The sequence below is a fragment of the Harpia harpyja genome, chromosome 19, assembly GCF_026419915.1.
Source record: "Harpia harpyja isolate bHarHar1 chromosome 19, bHarHar1 primary haplotype, whole genome shotgun sequence".
Classification (NCBI taxonomy): Eukaryota; Metazoa; Chordata; class Aves; order Accipitriformes; family Accipitridae; genus Harpia; species Harpia harpyja.
The window spans coordinates 7,853,144-7,876,678 of record NC_068958.1 but is presented as its reverse complement, the minus strand read 5'-3'; the positions used below and the strand labels follow the sequence as shown (position 1 = coordinate 7,876,678).

The 23,535-nt window shown below is 39.3% G+C and overlaps 1 protein-coding gene across 5 annotated transcripts in view; it reads right to left on the bottom strand.

Moving 5' to 3' along the window:
• CDK5RAP2 (CDK5 regulatory subunit associated protein 2) overlaps window positions 1-22,740 on the bottom strand; it is an 84,903-nt gene extending 62,163 nt beyond the window's left edge. For 2 of the 5 annotated variants that reach the window (XM_052814559.1, XM_052814560.1), the window contains exons 1-12: window positions 22,549-22,737; window positions 22,312-22,373; window positions 20,832-20,899; window positions 15,426-15,536; window positions 13,925-14,001; window positions 12,427-12,550; window positions 9,785-9,936; window positions 7,542-7,704; window positions 6,067-6,120; window positions 5,522-5,641; window positions 4,831-4,923; window positions 2,878-3,096 (exon numbers count right to left, since the gene is read on the bottom strand). In XM_052814559.1, coding sequence (XP_052670519.1) covers window positions 2,878-3,096; window positions 4,831-4,923; window positions 5,522-5,641; window positions 6,067-6,120; window positions 7,542-7,704; window positions 9,785-9,936; window positions 12,427-12,550; window positions 13,925-14,001; window positions 15,426-15,536; window positions 20,832-20,899; window positions 22,312-22,373; window positions 22,549-22,601 — 1,296 coding nt within the window. In that variant the 5' untranslated portion in view covers window positions 22,602-22,737. Of the gene's footprint in view, window positions 1-2,877; window positions 3,097-3,612; window positions 3,702-4,830; window positions 4,924-5,521; window positions 5,642-6,066; window positions 6,121-7,541; window positions 7,705-9,784; window positions 9,937-12,426; window positions 12,551-13,924; window positions 14,002-15,425; window positions 15,537-20,831; window positions 20,900-22,311; window positions 22,374-22,548 lie in introns of those variants that run through there. The other 3 variants (XM_052814561.1, XM_052814562.1, XM_052814563.1) reach the window with 3 other exon arrangements.
• Window positions 22,741-23,535: the final 795 nt, after the last annotated feature.

Here is a 23,535-nt window from a genome sequence, read left to right as displayed (position 1 = left end):
GGTTGCTTGAACTCATTGACCACTCAAATTGTCTGGGAGAAAATCTATTGGTTTCTATACATTGAGTTGCAAGGATAATATAGTACCTACAGCTCTTGGAGCATAAACTTTGCAATTCCCTCTGCCAACCTTTTTCCCAAGGGACTGTCCTATGATTAATGACAGTTGAACTAAGAAAAATGAATGTGAAACACTATAATGTAGAAGACTGAAGCAAATGCCTCCCCCTCCTTGTCAGATGGAAAACAGGTTGGTGAATAATTAAGTTGTGAAGCTCCAAAACCTCCCTCTCGGGCTAAACTAGAGGTAGGAAGACTAAATAATAAATTCTGCCTAATGAGTTATTCTGCATTTCCCCAACCAACTGATCAAACATGAATACCTAGTAAATACACTCTAATTGTCTACATTTAGGCCTGGAGAGAGAATGGATACTTAAAAGTGTTTAATCATGTAAATTTGAACAAACTCTTCGATCAAGAAGCACTGAATCTGTTATAGACATAGTAACATGGTGGACACAAGCAACATTAAGGATGAGTTGATGTTGTTTCCTCATCAATTGTACATAAGAATATACACCCGAAGTTTCTTGTTTCAAAGAGCTTAAAAAGTGATGCTGAACTACTGCTTAACAGCAGCTTCTGGAAAGGTTAGAACTGAGAGGGTTTGCTTTTAAAGTTGACCTAGGAAAAAGCCAGGGCACCCACCCACCCTGAGGCAGGGACATCATTCAAGAACATCTACGCCCATTGCTCCAGAAGACTCCTCATACTGGGCACTGTGATTTGGATGATCAGCTCACCTGTAGCAGTCTTAACTTAGTTTAACCTTCTTCCATCCCAGGACAGTAGTGCCCAACTCCTCTCCAGACAAACTGGGTTTACAACAGGGGCAGAAGTACTTTTTCTGGATCTCTAAGGTTTTTGTTGTTTTTTTAAAAAACAGATATATGCAAAAATTTGGATCATCCCAATTCCAGTATATGAAAAGTCATTGAAAATTTCCCTGGGAGTGAAGAGCTAAGACAGCAGTTCATTACATATGTTGAGGGCATTTTCTACAGTTTACGCACATTGTTGCTAGTTTTATTCTAACAAAATAGAAACACTGATAAATAGGTATCTTGGGGCATAAATAGAACAGAATTTTTAAGGCTGTCTCATAAAAAGTTTGCATCAGATCACTGAAGTGGTTTTCTGTTTGTCAAAGAGCAAAATATCACAGCATATTTTTTTTACTCCCACATATCTACTACTTAATGGGCAACATTTCACAGGCAATGTTGCTATATCCAAATGTACTAGCAACTTTGAAATTGAAGCAGCTGTTCTGCAAGGAGCAGGAAATAGGTTAGGGATATAATTTTTATAAGACTGCTCATCTTTTGGCAGGAATGCTTTCCCCAAGGAGCTAGTCATTTACATGAAAAACCTGAGCATAATGGAGTCAAATAGGCTTCTGTAATACAAGTAACTTTGAATCGCCTGGCAACTCCCTACTCAGTCCTGTCTTTCCTGTCTTTCCTATACAGAGTTATATTGTAGCTCCCCTGAAAGATGAAAAAAGTTCTGAATAGAGAAGACAGTTAAATATAAAATACTTTAAATCAATAAAATATGTTCTTTGTGGCTGTTTTACTGACAGAAGCAATCTGTTCTTTCTCTCCTTAACCTCAACACCCTGAAGAAATTTCAAAGCACACCAAAGATAGAGACTTTGTGACAGCAGCCTAACCACAGCTGACAATCGACTAAAAATGCAAGTTAAATTGGGGGCAGGAGATGGGGGAGAACAACTTATTTGTTTGTAGGTAAAGAGAACCCTCTACTGGTTTTAAGTGATATTGCAGGAACAGCAATTTCCACATATACCTGCTTTATTAAGATCCTCACTTAATAATTGAACCAAAACATCCACTGAATACAGACAAGCTCATTTAATCTTTTATGTAATTTAATATAGCAGGAGATTAATCCCTAACTGAAGAGGAACAGACTTTGCATGCAGGCAGAACTCTACTCTTTATGTAAATGCTCCCCTAATGGAAGCAATGGTGAGAAGACTTTAGAAAAATCCATGTGACGGGTCATACAGGTGAAAAGTACATTTTATGTCAAACACTCAGCAGAAGGTGCATCCTTTTTTCAAAGGAAGAAAAGAAGAAACTGGATCATTCACTTTGTTGCATGAGCTGTGCATGCTGGAAGCAGAAGTGCTTATCTAAACGCCTACAGCAAGGTAAAAAACCCTAAACAGAATATGAAGCAACAAAATTAATGAACAGATACAGTACATCATTTTTATGTTAAATTGTGATCAACTAATCCTGTGCTTTGGGAATTTTACAAGCAGAAATTATTAAGTATACAGCCTTTACAGTGACCCTGCTATGATAGCAAAAAGCAAGCTGAAGTTTGGCTTAAAGTTGCAACAACTGGCTACTTACTCCTGTTCTGCATTAGAACTTAAAAGAAAGTTAAATTTAAAAGTAGTGTAATTTAAGATAACTTATAGACACATAACAAGACAAATACAGCAGAAATATAAAAAGTACAGTCATGCATGTTCAGCTCCTCCCATTAGAAAAACTGAAACCAAGAGTAACCATTTACCACTTACAAAGGCTAATGATTTTTTCTAGGACCCAAGACTATCAAAATTATATTTATTTTTAAATATTTTTCTGTGCAGACTATGTGCCAGAATTTCCTCAATCTTCTTGGCCACATTCTTTTGAACACTGGCTTTAGGCAAATGCATTTACCTTTCCAAAAATTATTCAAATTAAAGAACTAAATTTGTTAGAAAAGGACATGCTAGAAGTGCTAAATTATTTTTAAACTGTATGAAATAAAGGAAAAAAGTGATAATAACATTAATGGTTTTGTCACTTCTGCTCTTCTGTAGTTGTGCTTCATCCAGCTCCTTCTCCATTTTCTCTCTTTCTAAATTCAAATCATTTAGCTCTTGATCGGTCCTTTTAATCCTCCTTTGTAGTTTACGATTCTCGGCATCCTTTGTAAGGTTTTCCGAACGCAGCTCTGCTAAGAGGGTCTCTTTTTCCATCAAGAGAGCTTGATAATCCTCAGCACCCTGAAACATAAAGCAACATTCAAGGTCTGTAAGGGTATTTTGTAAAGACTTGAAGTCTTTACCCCTGTTCCATCCAAATCCACTCCCCTGCACCTCTTTCCAGTACTTCAAAATTGTGATGCAAAAAATACAGTGAAATGACAGTTACTCACACAACAGGGAAACCGTTACACTGAAAATTTTCTCAACTAATATAACAGCTTTCAACTGCATCCAGCGCAGGATAACAAAGTCTTAGTTATCTAAGAACTACGTAATGGTTGACCTGCAAAGGACTCCATAGTGCAAATTAAATCATATTATTATTGGTTCCCAAAGCTCTTATTACATAAAGCTTTCTACTTTTGGGTCAGTTTGAATCCAGACTAGGTCAAGTAGTTACCAAGTCATAAGCATATTTTTTTATATGAAATAGCAAGTCTGATTTGTGTTCTTCCCCATCACATACTGTTACAACTGGCCTCGAAGTTCACAACACAGATGACAGCAGTGGGCTATGCAGCATGATCTACTCACAGAGAACTGCCTTCAACTCAAGTTTGTAGCTAAGTAGCAGAATAATGAGGAGAAAGGCTTGCTCTGTCACCCACCATGCAATATGGATTCTGTGGACAGGAGGGATTAGTTGCACACTTCTTAAACCTAGAACTTTTCAAAAATAATCAAGCTCTCATAAAAATGAAAGGGTTAAAATTAGAGTAATATTTCAGAGCAGGACTCCCATGGTACGTAAAAGCAAACATAAGCTATAGATTCACACACAGGCCAAAATGACCTGAAGAATAAACAGGATATACTTTTCTCAACAAAGCACACTTAAAATTTGGGCTTCAGTAAAATAAATGGCTTTTGAAGAAATGGAGGTACTCTGCGAGAACTAAACATTACTACTCCATTAGACTCTGAAATCAAAAAACAGTACAGTCAGTCACAAAAGCTTTAAGCGTGTGTACTTCGGAGGCAAGCACATCAACCTCTTCCATTCCTGCTGAGCTAACAGACCAAGCGGATGAACAAACATCATAATGGAAGATTCATCACTGCCTCTGATCAGTATTAGTTAGTTTTATCAGACTTAGTTTTAGATGAGTTTGAAAATATTACAAGAGACATTATGTTGTCTATTTTAATATCAAATTCTTACTTTCTCCCATTTTATATTTTAAGACCTATATAATGCATAAATTATCATCATAAAGTCTCTTCTCCTCCACACACATGAAAGCATTACTAAATCACATTTTCACAAACAACACTCCACTATGTTATAAACAGTGGTTTCACATTTATTATAAATAAATCCAAACAAGTGTCTCATACCCAGTTCAACTCTGCTAACATGAAGAATGTGCTGTTACCATACCTTTGGAAGAAAAACCAAAACATTCTTGGGTCAACAAAGAAAGCTCAATATCATCTCAGCTCCACAACTATTTGTGTCTTTATTTTTAACTCATTTTGGTTTTACACGTCTCCCTTAATAATTCTCAGTTGTTATAGAAGAAAAAAAAAACCTCAACAAACAAGATAAGTAATCTGACATTTTAACACTATCATTTAAATAATTTCATTTGGGAAACTTTTTTCAAAGTAAGAAAAATTAAACACTTTAAACAACATTTTAAATTAATTTGCATTCCTCTGCTTTTAGATACAAAGCACTACTCGCTGTGTGGAATTATGGAGAAGGAAGGAGCAGGGATGGGGAAGCCACATTAACTGCTTGCTTCTTACCTTGAATTTTTGGATGTGTGCTTTGTGAGTTGCCTCTCTTGCCTTAGCCAATGAAGCATTTAGATCTTCAATTTCAGAACCAAGCTCCTCATTCTTTAAGTAAAGTAAAATGAATACTATGTAGAAAGAGTTATTTCCAAGGGATGGTGATTCAGTAATAGCTATCCCATCTCATTATCCATTCATCCAACTACACAAAACAAATACTTTAAAGAACAAAACCACCAAATACATCATAATAAATCTTGCATAAAGAAATTCTTCTTATACAACACTCACTAGATTGCCTATCACTCAAGTTCAATATTTCCCATTCGTCCACAAAATCTGAATTTCAGCTGACGTTGACCTCTCCTATTTTAGCTGTCTTTATGACAGCTCCACTTAACAACATAAAATGCTTCTCGTACCTTTTAAGTGGTGCTCAGAGCTGATAAAAATCACTGCATAACTGAAAACAGTTCTTAAGGGAGAAAGTATCAGTTAAGTCCCTTTTTCCTCTCTCCTCCAGTCCAAGACCCAAAACTCTAGATAAACAGAGCTGCTTACAGATATGACAGCAGTGATTAAGGACCCACTAGAAGCCTCCTAATGGTTACAGTGAGATCAGTCAACCCTTGCCACATACACAATGCACACATTTTCCTCCCAGTGATAGTTCAACAAACCAGCAAGATCATAATCATCATACCTCTTTTTCCTTTGCTTTTAATGCAACAGTTAGCCCTTGAATGGTTTTATCCCTTTTCAAACCATTCTTCTTTTCTACAGCAAGCTCATTTTCTCTCTCTTGTAGCTCTTCTTGAAGTGACTAAATTAGATTATGTGAAAGTTGCATTAACTTCCCACTAAGAGATACTATAACTGCACATTAATAAGTACATTCTCTCAGAGTTCTTATATCTTATTACTCAGATTACTAACATAAAATATAGTTCCAAAATGCAAGTCATCATCTTAAAGATGTGCCTGGAATATAGTATAAGAAGCCTAATCTCATGTGCTGGCCATGAGTATCAGCTTCAATATTTGATGAGTGTGCCTATCAGCTTTAGTGAAATTTGCTTCAAAAACAAGGTGAGCCTTTCTGTCATCTAACATAAAAGAGAATTTACCAGAGGACTTGCTTTGCTTCCTTTCGAGTCAAGGCCTCTCTGCATCTATGGTTGCATAACAGAAAAGGTGCCAACATGCACTGTAAGTGGTTGAAGAAACAGAAACAAAACCAGAACTTACCTGAATTTTTTTTTCAAAGGAATTTCTTTCATTTTTAAGCTCCATTCTAATAGCCTATAAGAAAAGAACAGTTGTTACAGTCAACTAAATAATTCATTCTAAATACAAATGTAACTCATTAAGCATTAAAATGAAGCAAAATGAGCTTAAAAACCTTGGGCGGGGTAACCCAAAATGAAAAACAACTTAGTATACACCTTTTGGTAGGAATATATTGAATCAGTTGCTTCCTTGAAGTCTACAAATCTACCTGGGCACAGTATGAGCCTGTCCCAATTAAGAAAAAAACAAAACAAAAAAAACCATACCAAAAAACCCACACATGTTCTTCCATGAGACAGGACAACTGTACTTGCTGAGTTAATAAAAATGCATTTTTATGTGACATTTATCTATGTCAGAAAGATGCTTTTATCAAGGGAGATTTTAATTAGCACTTTTCCTTAGGGAGGATACAGATTTTTTTTTTTTTTTTTTAAAAGTAACCATATATAAAAACAGAGTTGTGCAAAGGTATTCATCAGATTTTTTTCTCCAATTCTGCATCCCAAAATGATCATACAGTCTATCCACCTCCTATGAAATGATTAAAGATGACCCTGTTTTCACCTTGACACACAAATACTCTTGTGAAACCAGGGTAGTTCTTCCTGACACATATTGATTTAACTGCAAGAAGACCCAGAACTGAAAACTTTTAACTCCACTAATCAGTCCAATTGTAGAAGGTTCTCTTGTCTATTCTTGACATAAACAAAAAAGTGTATAGGTACTGATCAATATTAAGTTCCAAAACAAAAGGGAAGAAAATTTCTAAGCAGCATGACAGCCTCCATGATTACTTTTCTTAATTCTGCCAGCTTAATTTAAGGGGTGTGGTGGGAAGACAACATGCCTTAAGACCTGTTTCCACATTGCAGGTTTCAGGATATCTATCTTTCTGTTTAAGAGCCAGTTGAAATAAAAGACTGACTCCTAGCACCTTCTGTAAGCTAAAGGCTAGACTTCCACTTTATTTCAAGAGATTTTTTTTATGCCTGCCTCCCTTCCACAGCTTTTTCTCCAGACCATAACAGTAGAGATAGCTCCCAAAAATAAACTCTCAAGTCACATTCTTAACTTCTATAGAAATTATGTCAGCTGTTGAGGGATCTATTAACATCTAACATTTTTTTATATAAACTTCTGTAAAGCAATTTGTAAAGCACAGTACCTATAACACAGGCATAAAATCAATGGGAAACATGACCACTCATTGAGTGAATGGTAAGCATGGATAACAAGGATGAATATTGACCACCAAACCACAATATAACCAATGAACGTTAGGAAATGGAGAAGGGAGGGAGGGAATAACTGTGGAGAATATTTTAAAAAATTGGCTGAAGTCACTCACATAACGTCATGCACGAATCCTTTAAAATCCTATACCACATGAGATTTATAACATATAACTGTTCAGTCAGTTTCCTCACCTCTATCTCACTATCTTTTTCATGCCTCAAAGCAATGGTAAGTTCTCTGATTTTTTCTGCCGATAAGTTCCCATCATAAGATCCACTTTGAGACTTTTCCTCTTCAAGGTGTTGAATTATAGCTTCTTTACTTTTCAATGACAGATTCAGTTGCTCTATAAGTCTAAAATTATAAGATTTTTAATATTAATCTTGCATCATCTACCACCAATTCTCCAGCCATTGCAATAAATCTTGCAGACAACTTTCCTAGGTGAAGATTCCAGACAATACGTGTAAAACTTAGGGCAGTAGTTTCGCAACCTCTTCTCCCACCAGAGAAACCAGAGAAGGTGCTGTACCTTTCAAGCAAGCAACAGAGTTGAGCTATCTGCAAAGCGCTCATTCTTACTTTCCTCCAGTACCATTTCAAGTGTCAACACTTAAGCTTCAATATTTTAGTCACATTGTCCTTTATAGCACACACAAAAAGCCTATCAATCTATTTCACTTCTTAGCACATACAACACCGTATCTGTACGTGCCATCACTAAGTGTCCCTCACGCATCTAGTTTCATTTATACTTGTACCTAAGCTGGTTCTCATTTCACATAAGCACAACAAAAAAGTTAGGTCAGCGCTACCTTCTTTGGTCAATACACATCTTGACACTTCCAGTATTCCAACTGATAAAAACAACAAAGCTTGAGTTTTCTGACAGACATAAGGGTTATATGCCAGAAAGTTTGGGGTTTTTTTTAAGATGCCAGTTGTGATGCTCTTAGTATTTTGTAGCCTAGATGGTGAAAGTATCTTTTTAACAGAATATGAATTCCAGATGTGCTTGCTACTCCCACACAAGTTTAACGCACTGCACATTAATATTTGATTCACTTCAAGAAGTCAAATATTCTCTTCTTCCATTAGCACTATGATTTTGTGGTCCTGTGATGACTTACACCGATCTACCAGCATGTAATTGTAGAAGATCCTGCTAACACTAGATCACAGGGCTGGCGGAGGGGGGAACACACCAGACATTCTTTGTCATACTCCACACAGCCTTCAGTCCACTGTAGTGATCCAATCCTGACAATATGTTTCCACGCTTTAAGCACCGTTTTCACACAAGTTATAGAGCTGGCAACTAAAGCACCTCTGAAAGGGACTGGTTTTATAACTCCTTCCCAGCTCAAGTCACTCAGGAGAGCATCTGTGTTCACACAGATGACTAGCAGAAAAAGGAAGACAGGAAAGAGAAAGGGTAAAGGAAGGAGATAACTTGAGAGCCAGGTTATAATTACCATCGTATAATTTTTATGCCACTGTAGATTTCAGATTTGCAGTTTTCAATCTGTATGCTTTTACAAAAACTGTCTGGAAAACACTGCAAACCTTGCTTTGGTCCTACTGTAATATAAAACCTATGAAATGAAAGCCTCAGGCCAACATAACTTTCTATTACCAGGGTAGACCAATTACACAGTTACTCACAGAGCAGTTACCTGCAGGGTTCAGTCACAAACTGACAGGAAAGGATACTCCAAAGTATAAGGAATCATAACAGTCTTTTGATCTTCACTCTGGGCTCACATCCTCAAACTAACTAAGCTTTACTGGAAGGCTTGCCAGACATGTGTTTTACCCTACATACCTAAAAAAAAAAAAAAAAATCCTGCAAACTATTGAGATTTGAGTTTATACATTTTCCCCACCTAAAGTTATTGAACAACTCACACACTCTTCCAACTACCTGCCAAACAAAGCAAAGCCAGTGCTTTGCAAAGCACAATCAATCAAAACCATGAAGCTGAAACACACTATGTTTCTCCTTCCATTATATTTACCAACCTCAACAGATACATCACTGGGACTGAAGAGTACATAAACACCATGAAAGCAGCAAATGAACACAAATGGTAGAGTCAAGTTCTATTCAGCAATGGTTCAAGAAAGCGCAAGCAGGAAGTAAGTCAGCACAGTTACAAAGACGCTTTAAAGTAGGACATGCTCATGTCACATGCATACTGATCCTTTTACACTTTCAGACAACTTTTAAATATGATTTTGCTATCATGCAGCATGTAAACTAGCTGCTGTGTTGCTATTCATTTAATAGCTGAATAGATAAGATGGCCAGTAACACTCACTCATTTATCTGAGGGTAGGATCAAACTATTAAAACCTACATCCATGTCAACTCTTCACACTTTAACAATAAAGAATTCCAGTAGTTAAAAACATCACCGGCAAGAGTTCTGACCTGTCCTTCTCAGCTCCTGTAATCATATCCACATCCTCTGCAGGGGCATTCATAATTGAAGAAAGTTTCTGCTCAGCAGCTATTCTCAGAGCTTTCTCCTTCTCCGTGATCACAATGGCTTTTTCCACATCTTCTTGGGCAGCTTTAAGATTCTGTAATTAAGACACACAATCCCGATGCCTATAAGAACAAAATGCTCACAAAACTTCTTACATATTGAAGTTTCTTCTACCAAACATATGTTGGTATGTTTAATTTAGCAACTTTTACCGAGTACTTCAAGCGCTTCGCAAACACTTCTGAACTCTGTGTCTGCATTTCCACTTTCTGTGGTACATAAAGAAGGGAAGTTTGTCTCAAAGAAATAAAACAAATACCCTAACTGATAGCAGAACTGGAAAAAAAAGTGCCCCTCTGCTATGGCTTTAGATTTAGCTATTATAATTTGGCTTTGTCCCACTGTCCTCCCACTATCATAATGAATAGCTACACTTAAATTAAAGAGGTTAAAGAAGGGGGGTTTTATTCAATCAGAGATTAAATTAATATTCACAGGCTCGCTGTAGCTAATTGGAATTCTTCCCAACATCATTTATAATATTTTGCAAGAACTGATAAAGTACGAACCAGACATTTTTCTCTTGAACAGTAATGGAAACAGAGATAACACCCAGAGATTCCAGTCAACTTCCTCTAGGTGACCCAACTCATGGAGACGGGGAACACCAAAACAACACACTGTCATACATGACATGAAATTTGTTTCAGATCTTCATTTTTATATTGTAAGCTGCCCTCCTGTGCTCACTGAATTTTGCTTTCTATGAAATAAAAGCCTCCTTGTAGCCTAACAAGTAATTCCCCTCTCTCTTTAAAGTCTATACTAAAAAGCATATCTCTTTGGGGGAGGGTGAGGAAAAGGTCCTTCACCACTAGACTTCACCACTCAACCCCTCACCTGAAAAGCTATTCTGCCAGCATTCATCTTTCAATCAAAAACTCTGAAGGAAATTAATCTTTGTTAGCGTTACCTGGATCTACATAATTATATGGTGCTACGTAAACAAGTGACTAATACTACTCAGCAGTGTTTACATTTGTAAGCATAATAAAATTAATGTCAGAGGCCAACACTATCTTCAGGCTACAGAAAATAGTATATCACCATGAGATTAAAATATTTGCCCTTCTACCTGTCAGATCTGGGAAACATCAGTCTGACTGGCTGTTTTGGTACAGAATAAATAATTTAGGAACTTCTCTACCTATCCAATAGTACAAAGAATGCTTTGAGAAATCCCAGTTCCACTAAACTGAAAAAAAGGTCATGGAGATTCCCCCCTCCTCCTCCTCGAAGGAGCTCACTGCTTTATGAATGCTGCTAAATCATCCCGATAGAAAATACCACCAGGAGACTGATACCAATACCTTTCATGACCAATTCAGTCTTTAGGGATGGGAAAGCAAATACTGGAATATATCCACTTGTGCTACTTCTATTTACTTACAGAAAGAGCACCAGACATCTATCCCCCTCACAAACACAGCTGCAAAATCCCACACCTCCAGATAAGTGTGTACAGTCAATGATGCAAAACAATCATGAGCTTATGTATTTCTAGAACTTGACACAAACATTTCCAGCACAGACCATTCAATATCAAATTTGTTCTTTACAAGAAGCTGAACTTCTCCTTTCTTCTGAGGAAGCGTGTTATTCATACAAAGAAATTTTTTTTTTTTGCCTTTACACTACAAAATGATGAAAACGTGAAGCAATTCCCCTGTAAAGATACAAACAATGGCTCAGCAATAAATACAGGAATAAACTGTCTCAACCACAGACTGCAAGGAATTAAAAAAGACACTGTTAAGAATAACCCTGTGGAACAGGAGAATGTTACGCAAAAAGGTGATACAGCGACAGCGGAAGCCAACAATATTTGGCAGATAAAGGTCAATCTAACAACAGAGTGTAAGGCATGCAGACAGAACATGGGGAAGCGACCACTGGTTCACCTACCCAGAAGCTGCCATAAGTAGGTGGCCTCTCAGCCTACGATGAACACACAAGAGTGGAGACACAGAAAGCCACAGAATCTCTGATTTATACTGCAATACTGAGGGCCCACATAAAGATGGGAAATGACAGGAGTGCTTACAGAGTGGTTTCAGCTATTTATGAAGCCTAGACCTTATTAGTAAAAGTTTTCAAAATCCAGCCCCTCTTCCTCTGAACAGAGATTGCAGGTTCTGAAAACATAGCCTCCTCACACTGGAATTCAGGAATCAAAGCTTTGTGCTGAAAGTACCTAAATACCACGAATAGATATGAATTTCCTGAAGAACTGCTATCCTTGTATTTGATATTTCAAGAGCAGCTAAAAAATCACCTTCCCTTTCATTGGTTGGGGTTTTGGGATTTGGGTTTGGTTGTTTTTTTGTTTGGGGTTTGTTTGGGTTTGGTTTTTTTGGGGGGGGCAGTATTTTGCTTTTTTTTTTTTTTCTGGTTTTGAACTGGCTATTTTTCCAGGAAAGCTGAAATGATTTTGAAAATATAGGTAGATCACAGTATCAAATCTCAGACAATAGTACAAAAACAGTACTGATTTCTAACTATTCCTTCAGTTTCAGCCACTCACCTCTTCCAGAAAGTTTATTCTGCTAGTCAGGGTTTCTTCCATTTCTTGCATCTTCTTTTGTGCCTCTTCTTTCACACGCTGTATTTCAGCATCACCGCCCTGGGCCAAGCTTTCAACTGCTTTACTGAAACACCATAATATAGATGAAAATCCCATTGCATATCAAAGTGGAAAACATTGAAAGTGCGAGTGGCTGATAGACTACGCACAAGCAAGTATTTTCCACTTTATCTGTACCTGCTTGTCACTTTTAAATACAAACTTCTACACACTATATAGCAATTTTGGTGGTATAATCTGAGAGTTCCACACACAAGCCTTGTCACAGTGGATAAGCAAGGACTTTATATGTGTGACGAAAATGTGCAATATTTCCTTCACATTTTTAAAGCTTCCAAATACAGTATCAAGCCTTTGATAGAGTCGTATTTTCTACAGAAAGCAGCATTGGAATAAACTGAAGATACATAGCTGCTGAGATCTCTCCAATTGCTTTTTCAGTAATTGTTAATACCTTGTAAGAAAAGAACAGCCAGTGCTTCCTTACTAAACTAAAGGATGACCACTTGTTTATGATTTCTACCTAAATTTTCCTTCCTACTATGAACTTGTGCAAGGTTCCATTCAAAGCCCAGCAATACCCCTTGACAGCTACCTGGAGAGAACAAACGAAAAATTAATCTGGTCCTCAGGATCTACTTGAAACTGGGCCTCTTTGAACTACTGAAAAAAGGCTAATTGGTAACAATTCAATGCCATGTGAGGTAGGCCACACAAAGAAAATTCCATTGAAACTGAGGCTCATGTAGCAGTCAGTAGCTGTCAGTCATTGCCAGCCTGGATTAGTTTTGAACCAGACATCTAGAAGGAAGAAGTTTAACACACTATTGTCAGCCCTACAGTCATCCATTCCCTCCCCAAAGCATATTCCATCTTGCCCACGCCATAAGACAATGTAGCACTATGTAATTTTTAAATAAGTAATATTTATTCATAAAACAGGTTCTAACAGAAAAGCAAGAATTTTAAGTGTATTCATTTTTGTATCATTAAAAACCAGAAGACTCATTCTAGATTAGTTCTGTTTTCTCAGCCTTACTGAGAAGCGTTTTGTGTAATATCTTCTCAATCCAGTGCTGTAAAAAAAAAAAAAAGTCCACCTCTTCACCTGTTGAGACAATTAAGCTCTTAGCTTAACTTCTACAATAGGAATGCCAAGCCATTCCCAAATAGGGAGTCATTTATTTATCTGAAAAATACAGTAGAATGAAGGATAATATCAAAGCTGCACCATCCAGTATAACTACATTAACACCATTGTGCATTTAAGAATTCACACATATAATTTCTGTAACGAATGAAGCAATTTCTATGTAAGTGCCCTTAAAATACTACTTTGGGATCCTCATATTCCTAAAACATTAGGAAAAAAAACCAAATAGAAGCAAGATCTTGGAAATCCTAAGTAACAGACATCAAGAAATATACTGGTACTTACGAGGCTTTGATGAGTAGTTTCTCCCTCTCCTGCAGATCACGCTTCAGACTTTCTATCTCAACTTTCAGCTCAATGTTCTAGGACAAAAGAATGAAAGTGTCTGGAAAGAATTCAGAGGTCACACTACCCAAAAGTTATTGGCAATGCATAGATTACTTTTTGCTTGGACCAGCAAATATAAAGTGTCATTGGGCTAAGAATAGCCTAGAGACATTTAGCTTTTAAAGGACATATTTTGCAAGGTTCAAGACTTTCTAAAATCTCAAAAAGCATTTAGGACCATTGTATTCAAGCAATACAAATCCCCTACACACACTTAACTACTATAACGGGGAGTACTGCAGATCAACTTGGGAGTTTCTAGGGCTTCCATGCATGGTTTTTCTTTGAGCTATGAGGTATTTTCTTTTTGTTTTCTTTTAAAAGCCTGATTGTATCAACTATCGATGTTTTTAATAATCTTTAAATTATTTCATTACAGCCTGAGAAAACTACATGACATAAGCACACATTGTACAAAGAACTACTTTGCCTGCAAGCTGACATACTATTTCAATACATTAGCAACTACAAGACAGACACCAGCGTAGAAGACCAGGACAGAAGTCCAATCAGCAATATTCAGTTGAAACCATGACCTAGCTAAACATCAATTTATGCACTTAAATACTGTGACAAGCATCAAGACAGACTTAAGTTTCCATCCTATTACAGGAAAGAGACCTGATGCAAACATCAGTTATAAATAACATGCTACTGCATTACCAAAATGCCCTTCTAGAACACAGGCACCACCAAAGGGCATAAGAATTGCTTCCTATCATCTGCAAACCTAAAATAACAAGGACGCAAGACATACCACTTGACTTAAATCCTTCTTCCAACTTAACAAGATATCAGTTTGTTCTACAAAATGACATAGGAATCAAATAGATTTCCTGAATCCTGTACAAATACGCATTCTTTCAATTTAGAGCAATAAAACTAGAAACTATACACAACCCTAATATAACTTTATCTACAGGCTTCAAAGGAAGCAACTTTGAGCTGGAGTGCCCAAACAACCTCCAAGTAGCTGTACTGATGTGATAAACCCAGGAAAGAATAGAGGGGTGAACTGAACTGCCTGATAGTAGAAAGCAGAATACCTACATGCCAAATTCAGGAGAAGCATGCTGCTGCTTCTATTACCCATTCAGTATATGATTTCAGTAGCACAACTACTGAAGATTCATAACCACTTACTGGAAACAAAACATCTCTTAGTCTGTCCCGTAAGTAAGGACACTCATGCATTTGAAACTAATTTTTCCACGCCTTACAATGGTCATTTTAACTTAGTTATTACTGAAAAGGATTAGGCCAGAATAAAATAAAGTTATCATACCAAAATTTCCAACAACAAAAAAAGACTCAAAAGTTCAGTAAAACAGGTAACCTCCCCACAAAACACACTCTTCAAAAAGAGATATAGTTCTATTAAATTGTTCTAAATGCATACGATTTTGTATATTTCTTCAGTGGGACCATCAAACTTCTGCTGCATTCGCTCCTCCAGAAAGTATATACGAAGCTTCAGGTTGAAGTTCTCTTTTTTCAGATCACTGATTTGCTGTGAAATAAGAAAGAAAATGAGCAAATTACATCATGTGTTTCAAACCAAGTAAAATAAAGAGTGAAAACTACTATCATTTGGTTTTGCTCTCCACAGCACGAGATTAGAATTCAACCCACCGGACATAGTTAAATGTGTACATGTGTTGGTGATATACACACACACGTTCAAATCGTGAAGGTGTTAATAACAGCATATGACACCCAAGTCAAAATGAACATCCTTCCCTCCAAGATAGTGTCACACAGGGAGCTGCAAATACTCCTTCAACAGGTTTCTGTCTTCTATAGCTTCAGCACCTATCACAGAACATCCCAGCCATAACATGTCTTTTCCCCATCTCCATTCCTCATCTGAACAAGAAATCCCACTCCAGCCTACCCCTTGTGAATGTTTTGGGGTTTGTTTTTCAGTTTCGTTTTGGTTTTAAGATATATAGGCACATTGGCACACACAGAAACTTTGTGTGTTTGTGTAAGATGTTATCATTTAGCTTGTGTTTATTTTTAGTCCTGCAAAACTCTGAGACACTAGCACTTAAGCAAATAACAATTACAAAACAGTATTGTTAAAAAAATATAATACATGCTTTTGTGCAAACAGTGCTCTAGACTATTCCTTCTTTAAGTACTAAAACATTGTCTTGACTTTACACAAAAAGAATCCAAGAGAGTTTTTTAAATCTAGAAATATTAAGTAGTTCTTTCTTCTATAAAATAGAACTTGGAACAAAATATAAGATGTCATGTTGAAACAGAAGCACTTGCTTAGCAAAAGCTTGGGATGGTAGCCTTATTCATGGGAAGAAAAGCCACAAGCACACAAGGCATGTGAGCCGAATCGAACGCCAATAAAACCTTTATCCCATCCCATATTTCATAGTGCAATTCTTTGGGAAAAAATTGCTTATGATTTTTCACCTTCCTAGTAGAAGCAAAAACACAATTGATGGTTTCATTAGAGAGAGGAGTCTCCCTCTACATTTTTTTTAAAGATACTAAGCATAAAACATTCATTCAAGTAAGACTTGTGTCCCCTGCCAGATGCTTTCAGCAAAAGGAAATCTAATATGTTACAGAGCTACTAATAAAATATTTATGTAGGCACTTCCAGAACAGTATAGTACCACTTGTAAAAATTATTAGCAATACAATTCTTAAAAATATTTGGCTTGTGAAACCTAAGATTATTTTCTGTAACTGTACTCAGAACCTGCATCTGCAAACTATTCTTCAGTTTAATAATCTTTGCCCAGCAAGATGCTTTGTTGTTATTCACACAAGTATCACCCAAGCAACTAAAAATATGCTTGACTACATAAACTTTGTGGCCCATTCGCACATCCTAAAGAAGCCTGTCTTTATAAACAGTAGCAATACATATATTTATCTTTGTTTCCCTGCAATTCCAACTGGATGATCACAAACAGTGGTGGATAAAAACTTGAGCTATGCAAGTTGTAACTGCTTAAAGCATGATACCTCATGAGTATCATGGGGTATGTTGAGTAACTGGAATGACTATTTTGGAATATTCAAATAGATGTAAGCATGAAAACAATGCAACTTTGTATTTCAATTCAAGTCAGAGCCCAATGCAGAATATTGCTCAAAGCTGAAATCCTTATTCCGAGTAAGCAAGGAAATTAAAGATTTCTTAAAGAAAGGCTGCAGAACTGTGCTAGATCCTGCATGTCTTGCTGGCAAGTTCAGTACTATGTTCAACTAGTGAGAGCAGACCTTACAGCATTTGGTTAGTGGTTTGGGTTTTTTAAGCTGTCAGTCTTCGCACCTTCAATACATTTCTGAGTCAAAAGGAAAAAACAATTTCAAAAGAACTCAGCATACCTTAATTTTACTCACCTGTGTTTCAGTGGCAACAGAATTAAACCAAAGAGCTTAAGGGTACTATTTTCAAAAGGCAAACAAAGAGACTACACAATCATAAACCAAGAAGTGAAACAAATGTTGTCTCTGACATTCAGTTTCTCAGAGGAAAGTTAATTCAGGCAGACTAAAATTAAAAAGTTATAGCTTTAATAAAAGACAACCTGTAAAATATGAACAAGTTCACACTGCAAAGGGATTTTAATGGCAATCCTGTCGACTTATGCATTTAAAGACTTGGTCTTAATTCCTTTATGCATTTTGATTTCTGTATTTAAAAAAGGAATGAAAGAAGAGAAATAGCAGACACTTCTTGAAAAACCAGGACAATGCAATACACTCTACACAGAATATGCCACACCACAGACAGCATGGTAGCAAACACCACTTGCCCAGCTCGGTTTAGCTCCTTTCCAAGTCTGCATACAGCCACTTTTACGCAAAATGCATTTCACAGTGCAACACAGTTTTTGCCCACAGAGGCCATTTGACAAGACAGCAAGACTCTAAGTGGGTTTGGGGAGACAAGAAAAAACCCACTAATATTATTGCTTAGCTCCCTAACTTGATACCAATCACCCTTTCTATTCATGGACGTCTAATAAACCATAACAAGGTCCTCAATTAGAGATGCCTTTCACTTTGCCGATGTAATCACATTTTCTACCACAAGGTGGTCCCCCCCCATATTGCAAGAAAGTGGGACACACCATAAATACTAAAAAAAGTCTATACCTCTAATATTATCTAGCTCAGCATTTTCTCCAGGTCTAAACTTTAAAGGACCTTTTCTGCATGGATCCACCCTTTAGCCCATTCAAGGGTCATTACACCCGTCCTGCTCTCTCTGATCTGCAAGGCAAGGAGCCTACTCTTTTCATATCCTCCTTCTCATATCCTGTATAAATAACATAGCCTCAAACATCAGCAAATTCATGCAGTAATATATATATACACACACAAACCACCTCCAAGCAAGAGACCTCATAGAATCATAGAACGGTTTGAGTTGGAAGGGACCCTAAAGATCATCTAGTTCCAACCCCCCTGCCATGTCAGGGACACCTTCTGCTAGACCAGGTTGCTCAAAGCCCCATCCAACCTGGCCTTGAACACTGCCAGGGATGGGGCATCCACAACCTCTCTGGGCAACCTCTCCCAGTGCCTCACCACCCTCACCATAAAGAACTTCTTCCTTATACCTAATCTAAATCTACCCTCTTTCAGTTTAAAGCCATTACCCCCTATCCTACCAGTACCTGCCCTTATAAAAAGTCTCTCCCCAGCTTTCCTGCAGGCCCCCTTTAGGTACTGGAAGGCTGCTATAAGGTCTCCCTGGAGCCTTCTCTTCTCCAGGCGGAACAACCCCAACTCTCTCAGCTTGTCTTCATAGGAGAGGTGCTCCAGCCCTTTGACCATCTTTGTGGCCCTCCTCTGGACCCACACCAACAGGTCCATGTCCTTCTTATGTTGGGGGGCCCAAATCTGGATGCAGTACTGCAGGTGGGGTCTCACGAGAGCACAGCAGAGGGGGAGAATCGCCTCCTTCAACCTGCTGGTCATGCTCCTTTTGATGCGGCCCAGGATACGGGAGCTACAAGCACACATTGCTGGGTCATGTTGAGCTTCTTGTCAACTAACACCCCCCCAGGTCCTTCTCCTCAGGGCTGCTCTCAATCGACTCATCGCCCAGCCTGTATTTGTGCTTGGGATTGCCCTGACCCATGTGCAGGACCTTGCACTTGGCCTTGTTGAACTTCATAAGGTTCACACGGGCCCAACTCTCCAGCCTGTCAAGGTCCCTCTGGATGGCATCCCTTCCCTCCAGCATGTTGCCCACACCACACAGCTTGGTGTTGTCAGCAAACTTTATCTATCAGAAACTTTACCTGCTAATTCAGGTTTGTTTTAAAGTGGGATAAGAACAGCCTTACAATGTCAGTCCAAAAGCGCATCTAAACGCAGCTACTACTGGATGCTCGGTAAACAGTAAAAGGACAAAGAAAGTAAATGCTCCCTTTCTCAAGTTTAGCCTTCCAGCTACCAGCAATCTTAAAGACTCAAAAACAGAAGTTATAGAAATACCTCTGTGTTTAATTGTGTTTAATGGATTCTTCTTCCTTTACTTGAATGGATTTTTGAGCTTCATTCTACTGTTGGCACACATAAAAGCCTATGAGAAGTTTTACAGCCCAGTTTAACACAAAGGGTCTGTACGTATCAGGAAGCCAAAGATGTGGGGGGAGACCCTTTCTCCTCTACATCACACAGAACAAACAACAGATTTTTCCTCCCTTCTACAACTTTTTCCCCTGTGCAAATGAACACTGCAGATAATAAACCACTTGCGGAATCCATATTCTAGGCTGAGGTCTTTGGCACATATCACGGTAAAAGATTTTAAGCATACACTAATGCCAAGGTACTGTCTTTCTACCCCAGCCACTATACAACAACAAAAAAGTGAAGTAGATACAGACTGTAAAAAACATCCTTCACCAAGGCTTTCCAAAACAAGCTTTAAATTCTGAGCGAAGAGCACGGCTTTCTCCTCAGAGGGATATAAGGCCACAAGAAACAGAAAGAGTTTAGAAGAAACACTCATTTCAAACATAACAACGTTACAGAAGCACACTAAAAACTGCAGACACTTGAACACATCCTAAAGATAGCAAGCCACAGCCTTTATCTGTAGCAGTCATCTCAGAGCACACAATCATAAGAACTTGAGTTAAACAATTTAAAACTTTACAGGGGAGTTGTCGTGCAACACAGCTATACCCCAACCAAATCATCGTTCAGAAGTTATAAACAATTGGCTTCTTCAATTTAAACAACAAATACAATTAATGTCTTTTAAAAAAAAAATCTAATGTTTTCCTTTATATTCTAGTAAGTGCCAAAACCAGTTTTATCTACAGGATTGTCACAATGATACTAGACCTTTACAACAAAAGTATTCCAAGCACACTCGTACATAATTATAAAGATAGAAGTATTATACAGCAGTCAATGAATTAAAAAGCCAAATCCTGTACTAGTCTAAATGAAAATAAACTTGATGCTTTCCTGAAATAAATCAATTGCAGACTTGCAAATCAATTTCTTATGTTTCTGGAGACTGCATGAACTTTTGAGCAGAGCATGCCAATTTTTGTTTTGCAACTCAAGACCACCAGTTGGCTAGTCTCAACAACAAGTTTTTGCCTGTTTTTGAAAGCAATACTTAAGAAATGGAGGTTCAAAGCACAGGTAGCCAGCTGGTCACACCTCCAACAGATTCAATCAACTGCGTTGACTGACACAAACTAAGAACCTGACCCAGAGAGCAAAACCTTTAGCCAGCATGTTAGAAATATCTTGGCCATAAAGCTGTCACCAAGTCTTATATTAAAAATCTGCTTACATTTTCATAGTCCTTCATGGTCCGAGCTCTAGTTGGTGAGACTGTATCTTCTGCCACATCTGGTAACACTAGACATTTAAGAAGACAGAAGTTCAGACAGCAGAATCTCTAAACTAGGCTACAATTTAGAAACAGCAAAGGCCTACCTTAATCTAAACATAATAAAAGTACAACACCTTTTGGGAAGCAAGGGAGGCATTTTTTTGCCCCTTGTTTACATTACGTGTTAGTGCTACTAAGTAGTTCTGATCACAGTAAGTTGTCTCTCACTTAAGCTCCCAAATTCCAACATCACCCATTTAAACCAAGATGTATAGAACACGTAGCACTCACATCATCTTAAATATAAAGAAGAGGTAGCTGAGGACTCAAACTGACTCTCCTACTAACTAAAAGAAAGTATTTCATTTAAAGTACTTCCAAAATTGTTATGCAACTATGGAGAGCAGTCTTGAAAATAACCCGAAGAATATCAGCCAGTGGTTTTCAAATCTTGACATTCTAATTAATTTCACAAGACAGCTTTCCTAGAGCACATGCAAAATACAGTAACATTATTTTGCAGCATAGGTATGTTTCTTATATTTGCTTCCTTCCATGAGCAAAGAGATCTTCCTTAGTTTCAATTACCTACACCATCTACCATGAAGTCAGCCAAGTTATGTTGCTGGATACATGCACGCATAAAGAGAAATCAAAAACATACACCTCAAATTTACATAACAGAGCAGGGAACAGTTAACAACACAGATAGAAGGTTTCAAAATAGTACTATTCAGCCATTTAAAGTTAAATGTTTCAAGCAAGTCTCCCACACCTGAAGATGAACATAGTTACACGGTCATCATATAGAAAAAACGTACTGAATTACAGCTTCTGTTCAACAGGAACTAGATAGGAAGGCTTCTTAACGCATGAATAGATAAAAGCTGAGATACTGAGTCTCGATCAGATGTTCAGGCAGGAAGTAACTCTGAAGAGCTGAACTGGAAAACCCGATGACACGCAGCATGCAACTTCCCTAAAACTCAGCAGAACAAGAAACAGCAGTATTGCCTTGCTGAATATTCTAAGTATTTTAACTACAGGCTCCACAAAACCGCTGATCATCTTATCTAAGACTCAAAGCCATGACCACAGGCAACGCAGCAGACAGCAGTAACTGTGGCAGCTGCTGGCGGTGTCTAGTCTTAAAAAGCCATCGCTTACAAAAAGCCGCGTCCCTTAAAGACGTTTCCTGCCTTTTTTCCTCAGGCATGAGGGGTTTTTTTCCTCAGCTTTCGAGACCCGCACGAAGCGCCGAGCGCCCGGCAGCGGCGGGCGGGACTCCTCCGCCAGCAGGGACGGCGCGATGAGGGGCTCGGCCCCCCGCTCCGAGCCAGGCGGGGAAGCGCCGAGCCGGGCTGCCGCTGCCGCGGGGGCCTGACCGCCGTCCCCCTGCACCGCCCGGGGGGGGCTCCCGCTCGCGATCCGGCCTTACCTTCGCCGCCGGGCGGGCTGGGCTGGAGGACCCCGCGGGAGACGTCTGGCAGCGGGCAGACGCTGAGGAAGAAGGAGGAGAACACCGCTGAGGAGCCGTCGGCCCGGGGGGGTGCCGTCCCCCCGACAGCCCCTCGGGGCCGGCGGGCCCAGCCCCGCCACACGCAGCAGTGGGGAGGGGGGGCGGCGGGCCCGGCGCCTCAGCCCAGCACCCGCGGTGGGGCCAGCCCCCGCCTACCTGCCCTCGAACGCCACCGGCAGCGTCAGGTCTTCCCCCGGCAGCGAGTCCATAGCGGGCGCCGGCCCGCGGGTCCCGCCGGTGGCCACGGGTCCGGGCTCCTTTGTGCGCGGCTTTGGCGGCTTCGCTGGAATTCAAACGGCCTCAATCGCTTCCGCCATCTTTGCGTCGACGGAGGCGAAGCCGCCGAAGCCGCCGCGGAGGAGCGTTAAGGCGGGCAGAATGGAAACTGAAGGGGAGCCGCCATGTTTGCTGCGGGCAGCGGCTGAAGTTGGGCGGGCAGGCGCCATGTTGGCTGAGGGCAGAGCGGGGCGGGGGATGGTGGCGACTGCCAGCTGGGCAAAGGGAGAGAAAGCCGTCGGGCGCCATCTTGAGTGAGGGAAGCAACAGGGACGTCCGCCAGCCGCCATCTTTTTCAAAGTAGGACAGGCGACGCTGTTGAGCTGTCATCTTTACTGAGAGCAGAGCGGGGCGTTCCCGGGCACAGCTGCCATCTTTGCTAAGGGCAAGCTGGGCGCGCCTTTCGAGTCTGTGGAGAGGCGCTAGAAGAAATAATTACGCTTCAGTTTCCAATCCGGGTCACTAATTCTTCGTAACTGGCAGGGGTGGAAATCTGGGAAGCCAGCTGCTATCGTAATCCGTCCTGCATTGAAGCAGGCTGATTTTGAAACAATCGGGGTTTTTTGTAAAGCAAAGATCTAAGCGTTGCAGCTCTCCCGCTTTTTCGGGGGGAAAACGTGACTGCATTGAACATTTCAGAACATGGACAGTTGGAAATGCTAAACTGACTTAAATACCGCCATCGTTTCTCCTCCTAGGTGCTGCTGTCCCTGAGCACAGAGGAGAGCCTGGGCTGGGGTGACTGTGCTGGGAGCTGGTGGAGCTCCAAACCTCGCCTTACTTCTCATGCTCTTCGCCCTCTTTTTTAATTCATTATTGGAAACCTGTGTGTAGGATTGAAATACTTTCCTGCAATATTTACAACCT